The sequence below is a fragment of the Pongo abelii genome, chromosome 6, assembly GCF_028885655.2.
Source record: "Pongo abelii isolate AG06213 chromosome 6, NHGRI_mPonAbe1-v2.0_pri, whole genome shotgun sequence".
NCBI classification, from domain to species: domain Eukaryota; kingdom Metazoa; phylum Chordata; class Mammalia; order Primates; family Hominidae; genus Pongo; species Pongo abelii.
In genome coordinates this window covers 148,468,791-148,489,292 of record NC_071991.2, presented here as the reverse complement: position 1 = coordinate 148,489,292, position 20,502 = coordinate 148,468,791, and the positions used below count along the sequence as shown (strand labels likewise).

The 20,502-nt window shown below is 56.4% G+C and overlaps 2 protein-coding genes across 6 annotated transcripts in view; one reads left to right on the top strand and one right to left on the bottom strand.

Moving 5' to 3' along the window:
• Positions 1-4,801: 4,801 nt before the first annotated feature.
• Positions 4,802-13,772, top strand: ATG9B (autophagy related 9B). 2 transcript variants are annotated; one of them, XM_054559981.1, is made up of 12 exons: positions 4,802-4,860; positions 5,098-5,259; positions 6,949-7,090; positions 8,911-9,665; positions 9,838-9,991; positions 10,214-10,393; positions 10,992-11,228; positions 11,443-11,576; positions 11,738-11,834; positions 12,030-12,153; positions 12,239-12,380; positions 13,156-13,772. In XM_054559981.1, exons 4-11 carry the CDS (start codon positions 9,631-9,633, stop codon positions 12,364-12,366), a joined length of 1,089 nt encoding a protein of 362 aa, XP_054415956.1. In that variant the 5' UTR covers positions 4,802-4,860; positions 5,098-5,259; positions 6,949-7,090; positions 8,911-9,630; the 3' UTR covers positions 12,367-12,380; positions 13,156-13,772. The 2 variants fall into 2 exon arrangements, with proteins under 2 accessions (XP_054415956.1, XP_009241708.3); XM_009243433.3 differs by having other exon boundaries at positions 12,547-13,453.
• The window catches only part of NOS3 (nitric oxide synthase 3), a 21,185-nt gene continuing 14,369 nt past the window's right edge, over positions 13,687-20,502 (bottom strand). The window contains exons 17-26 of one of the 4 annotated variants that reach the window (XM_024250344.3): positions 19,382-19,514; positions 19,177-19,255; positions 18,860-19,047; positions 18,170-18,342; positions 17,650-17,860; positions 17,471-17,558; positions 15,835-15,956; positions 14,933-15,081; positions 14,375-14,569; positions 13,687-14,266 (exon numbers count right to left, since the gene is read on the bottom strand). In XM_024250344.3, the coding sequence (XP_024106112.1) occupies positions 14,105-14,266; positions 14,375-14,569; positions 14,933-15,081; positions 15,835-15,956; positions 17,471-17,558; positions 17,650-17,860; positions 18,170-18,342; positions 18,860-19,047; positions 19,177-19,255; positions 19,382-19,514 (1,500 nt within the window). In that variant the 3' untranslated portion in view covers positions 13,687-14,104. Of the gene's footprint in view, positions 14,267-14,374; positions 14,570-14,932; positions 15,082-15,422; positions 15,957-17,470; positions 17,559-17,649; positions 17,861-18,169; positions 18,343-18,859; positions 19,048-19,176; positions 19,256-19,381; positions 19,900-20,502 lie in introns of those variants that run through there. The other 3 variants (XM_054559975.2, XM_054559976.1, XM_054559977.2) reach the window with 3 other exon arrangements.

The following is a 20,502-nucleotide window of genomic DNA, read 5'->3' as shown; positions in this document are numbered from 1 at the left end:
GCCCCTCCACACCTGTGGGCGTTTCTCGTTAGGTGGAAGGAGAGACTTGGAAAAGAAAGAGGCCGGGCGCGGTGACTCAGGCCTGTAATCCCAGCACTTTGGGAGGCCGAGGTGGGTGGATCACGAGGTCAGGAGATCGAGACCATCTTGGCTAACATGATGAAATCCCATCTCTACTAAAAAATACAAAAAAAAAAAAAAAAAATTAGCCGCGCGTGGTGGCACACGCCTGTAGTCCCAGCTATTAGAGGCTGAGGCAGGAGAATGGCGAACCCGGGAGGCGGAGCTTGTAGTGAGCTGAGATGGCGCCACTGCACTCCAGCCTGGGCGACAGAGCGAGACTCCGTCTCAAAAAAAAAAAAAGGAAAAGAAAGAGACACAGAGACAAAGTACAGAGAAAGAAAAATGGGCCCAGGGGACCAGCGTTCAGCATAGGGAGGATCCACGTCCTCACGTGCCTCTGAGTTCCTTTAGTATTTATTGATCATTATCGGGCGTGGCAGGATAATAGGATAATAGTGGAGAGAAGGTCAGAAGGTAAACACGTGAACAAATGTCTCTGCATCATAAACAAGGTAAAAAAGTGCTGTGCTTTTGATGTGCATACACATAAACATCTCAATGCCTTAAGGAGCAGTGTTGCTGCCAGCATGTCCCACCTCCAGCCCTAAAGCGGTTTTCCCCTATCTCAGTAGATGGAATATACAATTGGCTTTACACCGAGACATTCCATTGCCTAGGGACGAGCAGCAGACAGAAGCCTTCCTCTTATCTCAACTGCAAAGAGGTGTTCCTTCCTCGTTTACTAATCTTCAATACAGACCCTTTACGGGTGTTGGGCTGAGGGGCAGTCAGGTCTTTCCCTTCCCACGAGGCCATATTTCAGACTATCACATGGGGAGAAACCTTGGACAAAACCTGGCTTTCCTAGGCAGAGGTCCCTGCGGCCTTCCACAGTGTTTTGTGTCTCTGGGTGCTTGAGATTAGGGAGTGGTTTGAGATTAGGGAGTGGTGATGACTCTAAGAAGCATGCTGCCTTCAAGCTTTTGTTTAACAAAGCACACCCTGCACAGCCCTTAATCCATTTAACCCTGAGTTGACGCAGCACTTGTTTCAGGGAGCACAGGGTTGGGGGTAGGGTTACAGATTAACAGCATCTCAAGGCAGAAGAATTTTTCTTAGTACAGAACAAAACGGAGTCTCCTATGTCTACTTCTTTCTACACAGACACAGTAACAATCTGATCTCTCTTTCTTTTCCCCACAGTCATATGTACTTGGGGAAGAACTCCCCTGGTGATTCTGACACTCTTGCCCTACGCCTCAGACATTGAGAACTATTGGTATGGAGGGCCTGTAATTTATCAAGGCGCGGCCTCAGATCTCTCTGCCTCGCAGATACCTTCCTCACCCGGGTCAGAATGACTTGCCTCAGGCTCCTGCCAAAGAATTTGCACCACTCATTTCTTCCCTGTAATTACTTGTTTGCGTATTTGTCTCCCCACTGGGCTGCAGCTTCTTGTTGGGTAGTGGCTCTGTTTTATTCCTCTGTCCTCTTCCCTTCCAAATGCTTGGCAAGGAAAAGTGCCCTTTATAATAAATTGACTTGAATTGGGAGTGGTGGTAGGGAGGCTGTCAATGAGAATGAATTCAGGGTGAAACTAGGTAGGACAATGTCCCAGGATTAGTTTGGGGTTGAGCTGGGGAGCTCTTGGTGTGTAGGGGGCGTCCTATTGTGACTATGGTGGAATAGCCATGATACTGAGTGACACTGGGTGAGCAAGGTGGGGGAGAGACTAAACAACACCCCACATAACCCATCTTGACAGATAGAAAGATTATGGGAATTTCCTGGCCCCTCTGCAATGTGGGATTCCATTTTGCTACCTCTAGAAGGACAGGGTCTTGTTTTCATAGCTCTGCCTCCTGCTCAGAGATAAAGGCATGCAAGACCTGAGCTACTACTACAATACCCCACACAGAAGGAGAAAAGCAGACACATCTGGATTCAAGTTTTGTGGGTGATTTCCATGATTGCCTCCAGTGAATAATCTGGGAAGCACAGTGTCCATCTCCATTTCAGGGGTACTGGCCCTAACATCAGCCCTTAGGCCTAAGCCCTAGAGACCTTGACACCTGGTGGCTGAGTCAGCATCTCAGTAATGGGCTTTAGAAGGAAACCTGGTGATTCAGGGCCTCAAGAATGGCGTTGGGCAAGCCACCAGACCAGCTGCCTGGGTCTCCTCCTCCTTGTTGAGGTGAAAACAAGGAACTCAGTTCAGCTCCTCCTTGGGTACCCAAATTATCCTTCCAAGTCCCAGACTCATAGCTGTCCTCCCTTCTAATTCAGCCCTGATGCTTTTCAGGGGGTCCCAGAAGTAGGATCCGGACTTGAGAGAATGTCACAGTTCAAAATGATAAGGATGGAAACGGAATGGAACTTTCAGAGAACCCCAATTTTCTACTCTAAGCTCTCCAAACCAACTCTCAAATCCAAGATAGCTGCCTTTCCTTTCTTCACCTTCTCTTCTTAGTTTTCCCCAACTTGGCTGCAAAGTCAGGCTCCCCTCTTCTCTTCCTTAGCCCCTCAGACCAATAAAACATGCAGCCTTTTCTTATTCTTTTAAAAAAATTTATTTTTGACCAGGTGGGGTGGCTCACGCCTGTAATGCCAGCACTTTGGGAGGCCAAGGCGGGTGGATCACGAGGTCAGGAGTTCAAGACCAGCCTGGCCAACATGGTGAAACCCCATCTCTACTAAAAATACAAAAAATTAGCTGGGTGTGGTGGCCCACACCTGTAGTCTCAGCTACTAAGGAGGCTGAAGCAGAAGAATCACTTGAACCTGGGAGGTGGAGGTTGCAGTGAGCCGAGATTGTGCCACTGTACTCCAGTCTGGGTGACAGAGTGAGACTGTCTCAAAAAGAAAGGAAATTATTTTGTTTGTTTTTTAGATTTTGTAGAGATGGTGTTTCCATAAGTTGCTCAGGCTGGTCTCGAACTCCTGGCATCAAGTGATCCTCTCGCCTGGGCCTCCCAAAGTTCTGGGATTACAGGTGTGAGCCAACATGCCTGGCCCCTTTACTTCTTCTTTTCTATTTTCGTCACAAAACATTTCCCTGTTGATCACTGTAGTGTGTGTGGAGGGAAGTAGGGGAGGTACACTCTTAAGAAATGAAATAGTTAACATCTTGGCCCTAAGATTTGTTGTAGAGATGGAGTCTTCTCATTCTGTTCCCCAGGCTGGTCTTGAACTCCTGGCCTCAAGCAGTCCTCTTTCCTCGGCTTCCCAAAGTGCTGAGATTGATTACAAGTGTGAGGTACCGCGCCCAACTACAATCCTTTAATAGGATGTTTTGGGGGGGTGGTGGCAGGGGGCAGGATCTTTCCCAGGCGGGAGTGTAGTGGCTAGATCTAGCTCACTGTAACCTATACTGTTCCAGTGTAACCTGCACCAAGGCATCCTCCCACCTCAGTCTCTTGAGTAGCTGGGAACACAAGCACACATCGCCACACCTGGCTCTAACACGATTTTGCTTTTTGCTTTTGTCATTTTGGCTGCTGTTCTTTTTATCTTTCATTCATTCAAGGTCTGAAGATGGAGATAATAGGAATCTTCTCATCTCAATGTGCTCTTTAGCCCCTCCTCTTAAACTGATGCCCCTCTCACGCCCTGAGGCATTTGGCCTCGGGTTGCCCTGGAAGGGGTGTGAGTGATCAGACAGGTGACTGAGAGCTGGGACGCCTGAGGCCTGCCTAGTCTGAGTCACCTAGTAATGTTGTTGTCATTGTTCCTGTTGAAGTCCCAGCTCAGTGTCACAGACCTTTGTGGAAGCAGCAACAGCTCCCATCCTTCCAACCTTTCTGGAGAAGCCGTGGCCTGATGGTGAGCCGAATGGGCTGGGGGGGGAGAAGAAGGCGGCTGGGGCGGTGGGGAGACCTGGGGCCCGGATCGGTGCCCCTCCTCCCCATGCCACTGCCACCTCCTCCTCCTCCTTCATGCCGGGGACCTGGGGGAGGGAGGATCTCCATCTTCTCTCTGTCCCCTGCCCCTCATACAAGAAGCTCCCGCTCCTCATTTTCCCCTCCCACTGCAGGGCCCCCTTGCTCAGTGCTACAGGGGACAGGGGCTTCTCAGCCTTGCCACAGTGGTCTCCCTATCCCAGCCACCCCCCCAACACAGGCTCAACCTGCAATGACACCTGCCTCTGCATCTCCCTCCTGGGGATCCCACTCCACCCCACCCCTGGCCCCGGCGACCCCCCCTCCCTCACACCAGTGCCCCCAGGACTCTCCTGGGCTGCGGGTAGGCCCTTTGATCCCTGAACAGGATTATGAGCGGCTGGAGGACTGTGACCCTGAGGGGTCCCAAGACTCACCCATCCACGGGGAGGAACAGCAACCCCTGCTTTACGTCCCTGAAGGGCTCCGAGGTATGTGTGTGGGTGTGGGTGGGAGAGGGTTAGTGGTGCCTGGGAGCTCCAGTGTTTACCCCAGGCTGGGCCTCTGGCAGCGGGTTGAGAATGTGGAGAATTGATCACATGCCAGGGGCCGACACTCTCCCCTCTGTGCCCAGGCTCCTGGCATCATATCCAGAACCTGGACAGCTTCTTCACCAAGATATCCTTTGTACTAGGCCTGCAGAGGTGGCATGGGAAGGTCCTCCTGGAGCTGGCACTGTTTTTGGCAGGGAGACTCCGTGAGGGCGTCATGGGTGGGAGACTTGTTGGGGCTGAGGGGAGCGTCCTCAGGAGAGGCCCCCCGTGCCTCAGGCTTGTTCCTTGACACGCAGTCACATTTACAGCTACCACCAGCGGAATGGCTTTGCCTGCATCTTGCTGGAGGATGTCTTCCAGCTGGGGTGAGACGCTTAGCCTGGGTCCGGAACTCGGTCCCCTGGGCCCATGGGTTCCTCCTGTCATTTTGCTTCCTTAATTGTGCCAGCTGCTTCCATCCCATGCTTTCCCAAGCAGCCCAGGGGCTCAGCAGGGGCAGGGTCGGGGAGGATAACCATGGGCTGCTCTGGGGGCCAGTGCAGGAGCCCACCTGGCTGTCCCTGATCACTGCAGCATCCCGGCACCCCCTTTCCTCCCGGCAGACAATTTATTTTCATTGTCACCTTCACAACCTTCCTCCTTCGATGTGTGGATTACAATGTTCTCTTTGCCAACCAACAAAGTAACCGTACCAGACCTGGGCCGTTCCACAGCAAAGTGACCTTGTCAGATACCATCCTACCCTCAGCCCAGTGTGCTGAGAGGTGAGTGACAACCTGGTGGGGCCCTGGGGGTGAAGCATGGGCAGCGGGTAGAGGAGTAGACAGGAGTCCCACTTTGTCCCGTGATCTAGATCAGCAGTTCTCAAAGCTTTTGGTCTTAGGACCAAAAATACACTTAATATACTTTAAGTTGTACTTCAAGTGTATTAAGTGTATCTTTTTTTTTTTTAAGACAGAGTTTCACTCTTGTTGCTCAGGCTGGAGTGCAATGGTGAGGTCTTGGCTCACTGCAACCTCCACTTCCCGGGTTCAAGCGATTCTCCTGCCTCAGCCTCCCCAGTAGCTGGGATAACAGGCGTGCATCACCACATGTATTTTTAGTAGAGACAGGGTTTCACCATGTTGGCCAGGCTGGTCTGGAACTCCTGGCCTCAGGTGATCCACCCACTTTGGCCTCCCAAAGTGCTGGGATTACACTTTGGGAGCCACTGTACCTGGCCTATTAAGTGTATCTTAATTAAGGTGCATTAAGTGTATCTTAATACACTTAAAATTGGTTGAGAATCCTAAAAAGTTCTTGTTTATGGGAGTCGTATCTATCTACATTTTACCTTATAAAAAATTAAAATCAGGCTAGGCATAGTGGTTTACACCTGTAATCCCAGCACTTTGGGAGGCTGAGACAGGAGAATTGCTTGAAGCCGAAGTTTGAGACCAGCCTGAGCAACAAAGTGAGACCACATCTCTATAAAAAGTAAAAATTAGCTGGGCTTGGTGGCGCATACCTGCAGTCCTAGCTAAGCGTAGTCAGGAGGCTAAGACAGTGACTGTCTCTGATCACTGCAGCATCCCTACACCCTCTTCCCTCCCAGCAGACGATTCATTTTCATTGTTGCCTTCACAACCTTCCTCCCTGAATGCGTGGATTGCAATGTTCTCTTTGCCAACCAACCAAATAACTGTACCAGAGCTGGGCCGTTATGTGGCAGGGAGATAGGAGCTATGATTCTGCTGCTGCACTACAGCCTGGGTAACAGAGAGAGACCTTGTTTCAATAAAAAGGAAAAAAAAAAAGAAGGAAATCGTAGCTGAGAACAACTTTAAAATGTAAGAGCGTGGCCCGGCGTGGTGGCTCACACCTGTAATCCCAGCACTTTGGGAGGCCAAGGCGGGTGGATCACAAGGTCAGGAGATCAAGACCATTCTGGCCAACATGGTGAAACCCTGTCTCTACTAAAATATACAAAAATTAGCCAGGTGTGGTGGCGGGCACCTGTAGTCCCAGCTACCCTGGAGGCTAAGACAGGAGAATTATTTGAACCCGGGAGGTGGAGGTTGCAGTGAGCCGAGATTGCGCCACTGCACTCCAGCCTGGGCGACACAGCAAGACTCCATCTCAAAAAAAAAAGAGTGTACAAGCACACATTTCATCAGCTGTCAGTGTGATGTGACATGTTCACGTGTCTTGTAGCCTCTGGAAAACTCCACTGCACACTCAGAGAACAAGAATGAAAACATCAGAAAGCATTAGTATTATTTGGAGAAAGTTTGACTTTGTACACTTGTGAAGGCCACTTCAGCACCCACCCCCTGCCCCGGGCCCTACTTTGAGAGCTGCTGGTCTAGCTAGATCCCCCTCCTCATGACGGTTTTTCCTCGCTCCCGAAGTCTGGTCTGCCTCTTTCTCAGGCGCCCACCTTTCTCCCCCACTGCCTGCCCAACCCCATACAGGATCCGCTCCAACCCGCTGCTGGTCCTCCTCCTGGTCCTGGCTGCGGGCTTCTGGCTGGTCCAACTGCTTCGCTCAGTCTGCAACCTCTTCAGCTACTGGGACATCCAGGTGTTTTACAGAGAGGCCCTGCACATCCCCCCGGTGAGCTGGGTGGCTGTGTCTGTGCGGAGGGTGCCGTGAGAGGGTGGGCAGAGGAGAGGGGAAGAAGTGGGACTGTACAGGTGGAAGGGCCAACTGGAAAGAGGGCAGAAAGAGCAAGGTCTTATTGACATCTGCCCTAGGCCCAGAATAATGTCAGGAGGGGGCTACCACAACTTAGAGAGCATGGCCTTTACCCTAAAGGAGTTTAGTTTATTTAGATGGCTCATATAAGATGACATATAGTTACGTGTTTGTGCTAAAAACATTGATTAGAGAAAAGAGAAAGGGCGGTCATCTGGCTTTTCAGAGCTGGAGGAATTTGGGTTGGGTTTCGAAGGGCAGGACAGGAGGGGAGGGGAGCACATTCCAAGCCCCAGTGCAGAAAGATGGGGAAAAGCCATGAGCTTTTGGAAGCTGCAGTGAGGAGATGGACCCACCAGCCTAAAACAGAGCCTTCAAAGCCATCCCCCGCATTGCAGGAAGCCACTGCATTGGCCTGTCACTGTCCACTGCTTATGCTCTGCCCTTTGTTTCCTCACCATCTTGAATATGCTCCTCCCTCCTCTGTATCTAAGTTCTTTCTTTGAGGCACAGCTTGAAGGTAGCCTTCTGCAGCTTGCTTCCCTTGCTCCCCTGAGAGGTCCGGAGCCCTCTGCACAGCCTTTATGTGCAGCAAGGGGAGAGGTCTTAGAAGGCCCCTGAGCAGACGGGAGGGAGGAGGCCAGGGAAGCGGAGGTGGTGAGAGCGGAAGCTGGACCTCGGATTGGCTCTGGCGGGAGACTGCTCACCCGTCTCGTTCTCCTCCTCCCTTCTTTCCCCTCCTCCCCTGTTCCTTCCAGGGGAAGGGAAGGGAAGACACTGGGATGGACTGGAGAGGCCAGCCTGGGGGACTTGACTAACCTGGACTGGAAAAGCTGAGTGAAACTGGGCTGAAGTGAGGTTTGCAGCCTCCAGATGAGATCTGACAGTGCCCCACTGCCAGATGTGGACATAGCCCAGGTCCTGGGAAGGCTTCTGGTGACAGAGCTGAAGATGGCCTGGAGTCGAGTGGGGCTGGGAGTGTAAAGCGTGCCCAGGCAGAAGGTGGGGAGGATTCTGTTGCAGAGTTGGTGGGTGCAGTGGAAATGGGAAGGAGAGATTCTCCCACGAACTGCCAGACATTCTGGTTTTTTGTTTTTTTGTTTGTTTTGTTTCTTTTGAGACAGGGTCTGGGTCCTTCACCCAGGCTGGAGTGCAGTGCTGCGATATTGGCTCACTGCAGCCTCTGTTCCCCAGTAGCTGGAACCACAGGTGCATACCACCATGCCCTGCTATTTTTTGTATTTTTAGTAGAGACAGTGTCTCACCGTGTTGCCCAGGCTGGTCTCGAGCTCCTAAGCTCAGGCGATCTGCCTGCCTCAGCCTCCCAAAGTGCTGGGATTACAGGTGTGAGCCACCGCCCCTGGCCAGCCATTCTGTTTTGTGTGTACAACTGAGGGGGCCTCAGGCCCTGAAGGAGCTGAGAAGCCAGGTCCAGCACCTGGAGGCGTCACCAGGAAGTACATGACTACTGGCCACATGAATGGCAGGGATGATGAGGAACAGGGCAGTTTAGAAGAGGATGAAGGAAGTAGGGCGTGCCCTTGTTAGTGACAGGGTTAAGGGAGGGCAGAAAGAGAAAGGTGGGAGGGGGACGATGAGGGATGTAGCTTGGCCATGGCGAGTTTGTGATCGCAAACTGAGTTTGCGGGTTTTCAGGCCGCACACTTAGGAGTGTGGAGCTTGAGCATCACTGTGGAGAGGAATGGGGGGTCGCTGGCTCTCATCAGTGCCCCTTTCAGGAGGAGCTGAGCTCGGTTCCGTGGGCAGAGGTGCAGTCCCGCCTCCTGGCGCTGCAGCGGAGCGGGGGCCTGTGCGTGCAGCCGCGGCCCCTGACAGAGCTGGACATCCACCACCGCATCCTGCGCTACACCAACTACCAGGTGGCGCTGGCCAACAAAGGCCTGCTGCCGGCCCGCTGCCCGCTGCCCTGGGGAGGCAGTGCCGCTTTCCTCAGCCGCGGCCTGGCGCTCAATGTCGACCTGCTGCTCTTCCGCGGTCCCTTCTCGCTCTTCCGCGGGGGCTGGGAGCTGCCGCACGCCTACAAGCGCAGCGACCAGCGGGGCGCCCTAGCAGCGCGCTGGGGGCGCACAGTGCTGCTGCTGGCCGCCCTGAACCTGGCGCTGAGCCCGCTGGTGCTGGCCTGGCAGGTTCTGCACGTCTTCTATAGCCACGCGGAGCTGCTGCGGCGCGAGCCTGGCGCGCTGGGGGCGCGCGGCTGGTCCCGCCTGGCGCGCTTGCAGCTGCGCCACTTCAACGAGCTGCCGCACGAGCTGCGCGCGCGCCTGGCCCGCGCCTACCGCCCCGCAGCCGCCTTCCTGCGCACCGCTGCGCCCCCCGCGCCCCTACGCGCTCTGCTGGCCCGCCAGCTCGTTTTCTTCGCGGGCGCACTCCTCGCCGCGCTGCTTGTGCTCACCGTCTACGACGAGGACGTGCTAGCCGTGGAGCACGTGCTCACCGCCATGACCGCGCTCGGGGTCACCGCCACCGTGGCCAGGTGCGACGGCAGATGCCCGGGGTGGTGGCGTGTGTTGGTTTCTCTGATCTGGGGCCATGTGAAGTTTCCCCCGAATCCTTACCTCTCCCACCACTGGGGCCCTCTAGCCCTGCATCCCACCGCCCGTCCTCCTAACCGCAGGCCCCTTCCCCCCACGGATCCCGCCTTTCAGGTCTTTCATTCCGGAAGAGCAGTGCCAGGGTCGTGCGCCGCAGCTCCTGCTGCAGACAGCCCTGGCCCACATGCACTACCTCCCGGAGGAGCCCGGCCCTGGCGGCAGGGACCGCGCCTACCGGCAGATGGCGCAGCTGCTGCAGTACCGAGCGGTGAGGGTGGGCGCGACGGCGGGCTGAGAAGTTGTGGGGTCTGTCTGCGCGGAGGGTCTGTCTGGCAGAGGGCATGAGACAAACAGACTACACCAGGAGTCTAGGGAGTGACTGGGTGGGGAGGCTTCTTGCCCTGGCGAGGGTCGCTGGGGACTGCTTGGTCCTGATAACGCGCGTGGGCCCCTCAGCGACCCCTGGTCGATCTCACCGCTGCTTCCCCAGGTCTCCCTCCTGGAGGAGCTCCTGTCCCCGCTCCTCACCCCGCTGTTTCTGCTTTTCTGGTTCCGCCCTCGTGCCCTGGAGATTATCGACTTTTTTCATCATTTCACTGTGGATGTGGCTGGGGTTGGGGACATCTGTTCCTTTTCTCTTATGGATGTGAAGCGCCACGGCCACCCTCAGGTCAGAGCCGTTCCCTGGCCCTGGGGGGTTGGACTGGGTGGGAGTTTGCTTGCCTCTCGGGAGCAGACTTGGGTTCCAGCCCTGGCTCCATTGCTTGCTACCTGTGCCGTTGAGCGAGTCACTTCCCTTCCCTGTGCCCTCGTGCCCTCATCTGTCCGATGGCAACAATGGCAATGTGCTCTCCAGAGCACAGCCAAGGCCAGGCTTGTGAAGACACAGATTATGTCTGTATAGCCCATAATGGAGTTGCTGGCACATAGGAACATCAGTAAATGGGAGCAAAGACCCCCTGGGGGTGAGGAATGGGCTTGGCCCGTGGGTGGGGCTGAGTAACGACTGGTGCCTGGACCAAGGCTGTCAGGATCACCCTGGGCAAAGCACTGAGGCTCAGCCCTATCCCCGAGCTGGCAAGCAGTCCAGGGGTGACGAATAGATGACAGGCCCAGGTTCTGCACTGCTGCTGTATTTTTGGGTGATGGTGAACGAGTCCCCCTTGTGGTCTGTTTCCTTCACGTGGAAGATGGGGCAGTGTTTCCTGTCCCACCTGTTCCCATAAGGCTCAGTGTTCTTGCACCTGAAAGACTGCCCTTGCTCACAGTGGCTCTCGGCGGGACAGACTGAGGCCTCGCTGTCTCAGCGCGCGGAGGACGGCAAGACTGAGCTTTCTTTGATGCGATTCTCCCTGGCGCATCCGCTCTGGCGCCCCCCAGGGCACAGCTCTAAGTTTCTTGGGCACCTCTGGGGCCGAGTACAACAAGATGCAGCTGCCTGGGGCGCCACCTCGGCTCGTGGCCCCTCCACCCCAGGGGTGCTCAGCAACTGCACCTCGCCCCTGGTGAGTCCCAAGCCTGGCCTCCCCTTCTGCCGTCACCCCCACAACTCCTCTCCAAACCCTTCCCCTCTAGCCTCACCTTAGGTAGTAACCTGCCTCACCAGCCCCCACCCCCTGCCTGCTCTCCTGCCTTCTTTAGGCCTCCACTTCCTCCCTACTCCCTTTCTGTCCTCTCTTCTGACACCCTCTTTGGCTTTCCCTCTCCTCTTGCACCCAGCCTGAGGCCTTCCTGGCCAACCTCTTCGTGCACCCTCTCCTGCCCCCGAGAGATCTGAGCCCGACAGCGCCCTGTCCAGCAGCGGCCACGGCCAGCCTCCTTGCCTCCATTTCCCGAATTGCCCAGGACCCCAGGTGAGGAGTGGAGGCTGAGATGCAGGGGTGTGTGTGGGGGGGGTGGGCTGATCCTCTAGGAGTGGGGAGCTGGGGCGCTGTGGGGGGATTCAGAAGGGGAGCCCTCTGGGGTATGGCGGGAGGAGGGCATGTCGTTTGACCTGCTTCATGTTATGTTCCAGCTCTGTGTCCCCAGGAGGCACTGGGGGCCAGAAGCTGGCCCAGCTCCCAGAACTTGCTTCTGCCGAGATGAGTCTCCATGTCATTTACCTGCACCAGGTGAGTAGAGGGGTGCCCAAAGGAGAAATGTGGAGAGAAGGCAGGTGAACAACATGGAGACTGAGGCGGGGTGGAGTCTACGGAAGGGTCTAGCAGAGTCGCAGGAGGAGGCTGAAAAGCCCTCTGCCTCTAGCCCAGGTGCTTGGCCCTGCCCTCCTCAGGTGGCGGCCCTCATTCCTCCTCCTTTCCATGCAGCTTCACCAGCAGCAGCAGCAGGAGCCGTGGGGTGAGGCTGCAGCCTCCATCCTGTCCAGGCCCTGCTCCAGCCCCTCACAGCCACCCTCGCCTGATGAGGAGAAGCCATCCTGGTCAAGTGACGGTGAGGAGGGTGGGGCCTGCAGGGGACAGAGCCTGATGGACACTGGGCATCATGGAACTGCCCAGCTGATGGCCTTTGTCACCAGGCTCCAGTCCTGCCTCTAGCCCCAGACAACAGTGGGGAACCCAGAGGGCCCGGAATCTGTTCCCTGGAGGGTTTCAGGTGACCACAGACACCCAGAAGGAGCCTGACCGGGCCTCTTGCACTGACTGAGACGACTCCTCAGGGTCAGTATTGTCTCCTGTGAGGGGAGGGAGAAAGAACGGCATAGGTAGTTGGTTCGGAGTCAGACGAAGCGATGGGAGCAGTAGTGGGAATTTGGGGTGATGGGAGGTGGTCATCTCTGGCATCTAGACCCCTGGACTGCTTGCCAAGTGCTGTCTCCTCCCACAGGTACCCTGGCTTCCGCAGCCACAGGAGACTGGAGGGTGGAGTGGAAAAACACAAGGAGTCATTGTTAGAGGCCCCATAGATGACAAGCCCAGGTGCTTTAGTTGGGCAGGACCAGGGAGTCAGTGAGGAACCTGCCCCGAGAACAGAGAAAAGGTAGAAAAGAGAGGAGATGCTGATGGCATCTGGAAACAAGTCTTAGAGATGGTCTCCACCCGGAGGGGATAAGGGGAGACATCCCCAACTGGAATGTGTCCTGGAGCAGTTGCCTGGGAAGAAGTCCTTGAGTTTCCTCAAGGTGAGGGACAGAGGTCAAGGATGAGGCCGAGCTAAATGGAAGGGCGACAGTGAGGCAGGTGGGCTTTAAGGCTGTGGATTCGTCATGCTGGCGGCTGCCAGCAGCACTTTCAGGTTCCTTGTGGCTTGCAGGGGATGGGGACTTGTGAGTGGAAAGGCGGGAGGGCGAGTGGAAAGGCGGGAGGGCTGATGTTTTTGGACTTCAGCCCGGGTGTGATGTCTCAGGAAGTGGGTGTGGCTCCCCATCCTGTATGAAATAAGCAGTGAAGCTTGCTCATGGCTGTTGCACATCTCTGTGACTCTTGTTTCTGGCAGGCCCCACTCCTGGCAGCTGAGTGCTGCACCTGCCTTCTCGATCACAAGCCTGAGAACTGCATGGGGGAGCAGCCCAGACTGGCTGGAAACCATGTTTTCAGAGTGCAGGGTCAAGTGGCGTGTAGGACTCTCTGTCAAAAGAATGACCCCTTTCCCCACCACATACCCACAACTGCACAGGTTAAAACAGAAATCTTGTCATTTTATAATTGTAATCCACGCCGGGTGCAGTGGCTCACACCTGTAATCCCAGCACTTTGGGAGGCTGAGGTGAGTGGATTACGAGGTCAGGAGTTCAAGACCAGCCTGGCCAAGATGGTGAAACCCTGTCTTTACTAAAAATACAAAAACTAGCCGGGCGCGGTGGCTGGCACCTGTAATCCCAACTACTCGGGAGGCTAAGGCAGGAGAATCACTTGAACTTGGGGGGCGGAGGTTGCAGTGAGCTGAGATCACACCACTGCACTCCAGCCTGGGCGGCAGAGGGAGACTCCGTTTCAAAAAAGAAAACAAAAGAAACTGTAATCCACATGAGCTGGGTTAGGCACTTTAGTAGTTCTCATAACATCTGGCACAGTCTCTTACGGTAAATCTTCAGTAATAAATACTTGATTTAGAGATTAGACTTTACAGGTAAGATACTCCTCAGAGAGGCAAGAGGAATCTAACATTCGCCTAAGAAACAGGAAGGGGGTAGCAGTAGGCCCTGGGGTACCGCTGCTGGGAGGGGCCTTCCAGATTTAGGCGGACCCAGGCCGGAGGCAACAGGCCTAGAGAGGGAAAGAGGCGTTTTGCTCCTTCCTGGAGGAATAATGCTGAATCCTTGCAGCCTCTGGACAGATGTGAGAAGGCACCACCTCAAGAGGGGAGGAGCGGGGCTGATCCTGGTAGGGCGGACCTGAGTCGGGCAGCCGCTCTCCCGGAACTGGAAGGGAAAGCCAGGCGGCTCTCATGGGCTGTTGGTGTCTGAGCCGGGCGGGTCGAACGCCCAGGGCACTGCGCCCCGCAACTGCCGCTCCTGCAAGGAAAAGCTCTGGGTGCGTATGCGGCTTGTCACCTCCTGGGTGCGCAGCGTGAGCCCGAAAATGTCTTCGTGGTAGCGTTGCTGATCCTGTCGGAAAAGGGCGCAGTGGATCAGAACCCGACTCGGAGACCTTAGCAGGAACCCCGCACGCCCAGGCCCTGGTCCCCGCCTCAGGCCCGGCCCGCCCCTCCGCACCCGCAGCACGCCGATGACGTCGCCGGCCTCGTCCAGCTCCATGTCGCCCTCCGTCGCCAAGATGCGCTGCACGGTCTGCAGGACGTTGGTTGCCATGGTGACATCGCCGCAGACAAACATGTGGCCCCGCTCGAGGCACAGCACGCGGTGCACCTCCGCAGCCAGCTCTGTCCTCAGGATGTCCTGCACGTAGGTCTGCCGGGCGGCGGGGTTAGGGCGGGCCCTGGTGGGGGTGGGCGCGGGGGCGCAGCCCGGGGCTGCTGGCTGGCCCTGGGCGTGAAAGTCTCCCGAGGGGGCCAGGTGGGGCCTGCGTGCCCTGGGGCGGTGTCAAGAGGGGCAGAGCCAAAGGGGCGGGGTGGGGCGGGGCGGGGTGGGGCGGGGCGGGGGCGGGAGGAGGCGGGCCTAGAAGGGCACGAGGGTGGGCCAGAGTGTGCAGGGGTGGCTGAGGGGTCGTGGGAGGCCACGGGAGGGCCATGGTCGGTGTGCTCCGCTGGAGAGCGCGAGTCCTCCCCTCTTTCCCTATCTTCAGGCTACCATTGCGCCCTCAGGGTCTCACACCTTGGGGTTGTCAGGTTCCCGGGAGAAGGCGGTGAGGACTCGGCCAAACACCCCGCGCTGCTGGGCGTTCTGCACCTCGTCGCGGTAGAGATGGTCGAGTTGGGAGCATCGGCAGCCGAACACCAAAGTCATGGGAGTGGGCTGCAGCCCTGCAAGCAACCCCGCGCTTGGGAAGGCTCTTCTCCGGGGCACAGTGCTAGTGGGGCCTCCCCACAGGCCACCGTCACCCAGCCTGGCAGCCCAGCGTTTTGGGCTGAAGCTACCATTACTTTGGCTGTTTCATCTCTTAAGAGTGCAGAATGCTTTCACAGAGACCCTGCACAGCCCTGATTTACAGAGGGAAGGGAAGCGCGGGTGAGGTGGTGGCCCCTGGTGGAGCTGCGCTAGAATGCGCGGCTTGGGACTCAGAATTCCATGCCCTTTGCATTGTGTGACATCGCAGTCCCCTTCCCTGCTCCCACTTCATATTCTCCCACACTTTTAACTCTCCTCCCAGTCACAGCCTTCTTCTTTTGACAGACCACCCTGGGCACCCCATGCTCAATCTGAACACCTTGTAGCATCCTTAGGTCTTGAACAGACCTCTGTCAGCTCTGGCACAGTCAAGAATCCACCTTGGGCAGTTCTTCTTTGAGTCTTAGCCCTAATCCCTTCGAAAATTCTATTTTCCTTTGTCCTTAATCCAGTCAACACCTACTATGTACCAGGCACCAGGAAGCCAGACACACAGGGCCCACCCCTTGCCTGCAGTACCTGCCCTCCCCTTGGTCTCATGAGTGTCTTTTCAGCTTTGTGGCCTCTGTTTCCTGCCCTCTCTTTCCTATGTCCTGCCTTCCCGCCCCACCCCTCTGTCCCTAGACTGTGTGACTCCCTCCAGGCAGTCCTTTAGTCCCCAGCCTCACCTTTGCTCTCAATGTCATGCAGCCGCTCCTGCCAGAATCCCCGGAAGGGGGCAATGCCAGTGCCTGGGCCCACCAGGATGCAGGGCAAGCTGAGATCGGGTGGCAGCCGGAAGGAGGGAGCCCTGGCAGGAGAGACACTCCATCAGGTCCCCTTTGCCTTCCCTGCCCCACCATTCTCACCATGCAGGGTGGGTGGAGCAAGGAGGACCCAAGCTCTCCTGATAAATGAGTTGATATTCGTGAAGTCCTTAAAGCAGTGTCTGGCTCGTAGGAAGCATGATGGGCTTATTAAAAGAACTCTGGGCCGGGCACAATGGCTCCTGTCTGTAATTCCAACACTTTGGGAGGCCGAGGTGGTAGGAGTGCTTGAGCTCAGGAGTTCAAGAGCAGCCTGTGCAACATAAAGAGACTTCCTATCTCAAAAAAAATTAAAAAAAAAAAAAAAGAACTTGCTGAAACTCCTTGGATCTGTGGTTTCTGGAGACTGCACCAAAGGAAATATAGTTCATTTTGGATTTAGAAAATGTGGGAAGGGTGAAAGACACTTTCAGTTCATAATGGGTTCACTGAGTGTGTTTATTTTAAGTATCCTTAATAGTGGTATTTAGTTTATGTTCAGTAGATGGGTACGGTTTATTTGTAGTTTAGCCACCTGGGTGGATTTGAGTCACCAGGCCCAGCTGATGGCAGCCTAGGAACTGTTCTCAGTCCTACCAGGACTTTTGGTTCCTGGCTGTGAGAGCGGGCAAGACTTCTGGACACAGCATGAAGGAAGGGTCTCTTAAAATCCTTCACCCTCGGTCCGGGTGCAGTGGCTCACACCTGTAATCCTAACACTTTGGGAGGCGGAGGCGGGAAGATCGTGAGGTCAGGAGTTTGAGACCAGCCTGGCCAACATAGTGAAACACCGTCTCTACTAAAAATACAAAAATTAGCTGGGCGTGGTGGTGGGTGCCTGTAATCCCAGCTACTCGGGAGGCTGAGACAGGAGAATCTTTTTTTTTTTTTTTGAGACAGAGTCTGGCTCTGTTGCCCAGGCTGGAGTGCAGTGGCACAATCTCGGCTCACTGCAAGCTCCACCTCCCAGGTTCACGCCATAGGAGAATCTCTTGAACCCGGGAGGTGGAGGTTGCAGTGAGCCGAGATCGTACCACTGCACTCCAGCCTGGGCGACAGAGCAAGACTCCATCTCTGGGGAAAAAAAAAACAAAACCTTCACCTTCTTTGAGTCCTTGGTGACACCAAGGCCAAGGGTGGTCTTAACCCTAACTAGTTGTTCTCCCTGGATTGAGTGAGGATTTAGTGACTGTAGTTCCCAGGTGCCATGCTGCCCAACATCAGACAGCCCGGGGACATAGAGAGGAACACAGAAGCTTTCAGAAAGCCACAGGGCCAGCCGGTTTGATCCCAGCTCTGGCTCTGGGAGCTATAGTTTCAGAGCAGAACTCTAAAATGAATGAGAGAGCCAAAGCTTAGCCAGAGTTCTGAAGTGACCTAATGACACCACATCCTTGACATGTTACAGAGCTCCTTCCTGTTTCCAGTGACACCCCTCACCAGTGACATTCCTCACTCCTCACCGAAGCTGCCACCCTGACCCTAGGCAGCTCCCCACCAAGTCCTCCATCTCACTTACCCCCGGATGAAGCAGGGCACAGGGTCTCCAGGCTTAAGTTGGCTTAGCCACGTGGAGCAGACTCCATAGTGCAGGGGGCCCAGCCCATCTGGGGGTGGGAAGGAGAGGCCGGTGAGGGGCCAGAGAGGGGCCGGTCCCACCCCTGCTGTGGCCAGGCCTGCTCCTGCTCATTGCCTCACCCTGGGTCCTGTATGCCAGCACAGCTACAGTGAGGTGGATCTCTCCTGGGTGGGTGCTGGGTGCTGAGCTGACTGAGTAGTACCGGGGCTGGAGCAGAGGCAGCTGGGTGAGGAGCAGTGGGGCAGGCAGTGCCACCGACGGGAACTGCTCCAGCACCTCCAGCAGCGTGGGGCAGCGGAACCACTTCCACTCCTCGTAGCGTCGGGGATCCTGGCAGGGCAGGATGCAGTGGGTTGGGGGCCCTGTAGCCCTTCCTAGTAACCTCCCTTCTTGACCCCTCCCCCACTGAGCCTCTTTAGGGTTTCTCCCTCCTCAGTTCAGGCCAATAGAGCTTTCTCTAAGACTTGGAGAATCCAGCCATGAATTCCTCCCTGAGGAGCTGGGTCTTAAAGCACCAGTGCATGTCGGCCAGGAGAAGAAAGTCCAGAGGGGAATTTGCATGGGGGTTTCCTGCCACTGGGGCCCCCCCAGCTCATCCCGTCTCTCTAGCCCCTGTGCCTCACTGGGGTGGCCCCCAACCTGGCTGAGGGCCTCCAGCTCCTGCTGTTCTCTGGGCTCTTCTGCCAAGGTGCTGAGCAGCCGCAAGAGCTGAGGGCTGGGTGGGGAGGTGATGTCCAGGAAGAAGGTGAGAGCCTGGCGCAGCGTGCACGGGGGCAGCCGGGGGTCCCGCACCCAGCCGGGGGGAGGGCCACCTGGGGATAGTGCACAGGGAGCTCTGAGGACAGGGCCCAGCAGGACTGCAGTACCTGGGCTGATGTTTGTGTTTTGGTGACTGTTAGAGAGCCTGCCCTTGAGCAGCGGGGTGGGCCTGTCTGGGTAGCCTCAGTGTGTTGTTTGGGGGCCCCTGGCTGGACTGGGTTGGTCTGGGCTCCTCTGCCTCTGTCTCCACCCCCTTATTTTAAATAAAGCCCAGGCATTGATGTGGCAGCAAACAGCCCCAGTGCCAGCTCCAGAGCAAGCTAGATTGCTAGGGGAGCCTTGGAGAAGAGCCCAGAGGGAGGGGACAGCCTTTTGGTGGGGGTGCATTTGAGGGTGTGGGGATGGTCCAGCAACAAGGCCAGCCTGGCAGTGGGCAGCACAGCCAGCTCTGAGCCTGCCCGCTGAGCTGTGGAGGAGGTGGCCACCCCCTGGGTCGGGTCCTGAGCTCCTGGAGGCGTGGGGCTGGGCATGGGGCTGTTGTGCCCTGTTGCATCCCAGGCTGCCCCTCACCAGGGCTGCCCTTCTCCAGCTGCTCTACTGCCACGGGCTCAGTGGGCGCCGGCGGGTCCTCCACGCGGCTCAGCAGCGCCTCCACAAGGCCGGGCCGGTTGGGTGGGCAGACACCTATGTGGTCCCCCGGCTGATACTGCAGCCCCTCCTGGCCTCCGGTGTCCAGGCGCACCAGGATGGTGGCCCTCCTGGGGGTGGGGAGGGGGCACTTACGGGGAGTCAGAGAGGGGTGGGGGTGGGAGAATGTGGGAGGAGGAAGGTCCAGGGTCAGGGGGTGCAGGACGGGGGTGGGGGGGCGGTAAAGCCGTCGTCCTCACGTGGACTTGCTGCTTTGCAGGTTTTCCACTGAGAGGACTGTAGCCTGGAACATCTTCCGCCTGTGCACGTGGATCAGACCTGGGGGCGGGGAGGGGCAAACGAGGCAGTCTGAGCTAGGGAGCAGGGCCTGGCCCCAGAGTGCTTTAGTCCCGGCGTGTGGGGGCCTCAGAGAACCAGCTGGGTTAGGGTGAGGGCAGGGCCCACCTGGCAGCAACTGCAGGCCCTCGGCCTGGGCGCTCAGCCGGTACCTCTGGCGCTTCCAGCTCCGTTTGGGGCTGAAGATGTCTCGGGCGGCGGCCTTGGCATCCTCTCCCACACAGAAGGTCTCACAGGCGGCCTGCGGGATAGGCCGGTGAGGGCTGAGGACCTCCCGCCACCAGGGGTCGCCCTAGTGAGGCGCCTGGGCGGCTTCACTGCATCTTGCTCCGGGGGGTTGGCAGCCCCAGTGGCTGAGGCCGGCGCCAACGACAGCACCTTTTCCGCCAGCCCATTTCATGGATTGGCCGCTGGGCCCAGGGACCCGGCTGGCTCCTTCTCTGCACGTCCTGATTGGTGCATCGTTCCTTATCTGGTGCATGTTAATCCCGTGATCCGAGAAGCATAGTGCTTGGCACACAGTAGCTCTGTGAAGGCGTCTGTGTGTTCAGACCTGCATTCAAATTCCGAATCCCGTACTTACAGTGACATGCCTCAGTTTCCCCATCTTTACACCTCATTGTATTCTGGTGAAGATTAAATGAGATACTTTTATGTACAGCCCTTAGCTTTCCACAAAGTGCCTGCAGATAGTAAGTGCTCCTGGGAAGGGACGCACAATTCGGGCGGCAGAGGGGACCCCACGGGGCAGATCTCTGGGAGGGTGTGGATCCCGTCTATTCCTGGTCAGGCACACAGCTAGAAAACTGCTGGGCCAGTCCCAGGCTTGAAATTCAGGGCTCACCCGTGATAGGCTGAGCCTCATATCACCAAGTCCTGTTAATCTTTCTTTTGTGGTGCGTGTGAAGTCTTATATCTCTTCCTTCCTTCCTCGGCCCCCTCCCTCCCTTCCTTCCTATCTCCACTGCTGCTGCTCTGCTTAGCTCAGCCTTCCTGCTTCTGGTTCGGTGATGCTGTAATGGATCCTACGCTTCTAAAGTCCTATTCCCAAAACCTTATGATGTGGTCTCATCCCGCTCCAATGGCTCTTTTTGTTTAAATTCTTTAAGTCTTATTTTCCGTTCCCTTCTTCCCAATCAGGGCCTATGTGTTTCTGCAGCCTGACCTCCCCGTCCCTGAGGTAGCCCTTCCCCTCCCCCTCCTCCTAGGATGCCCTCCTCCTCCAATCA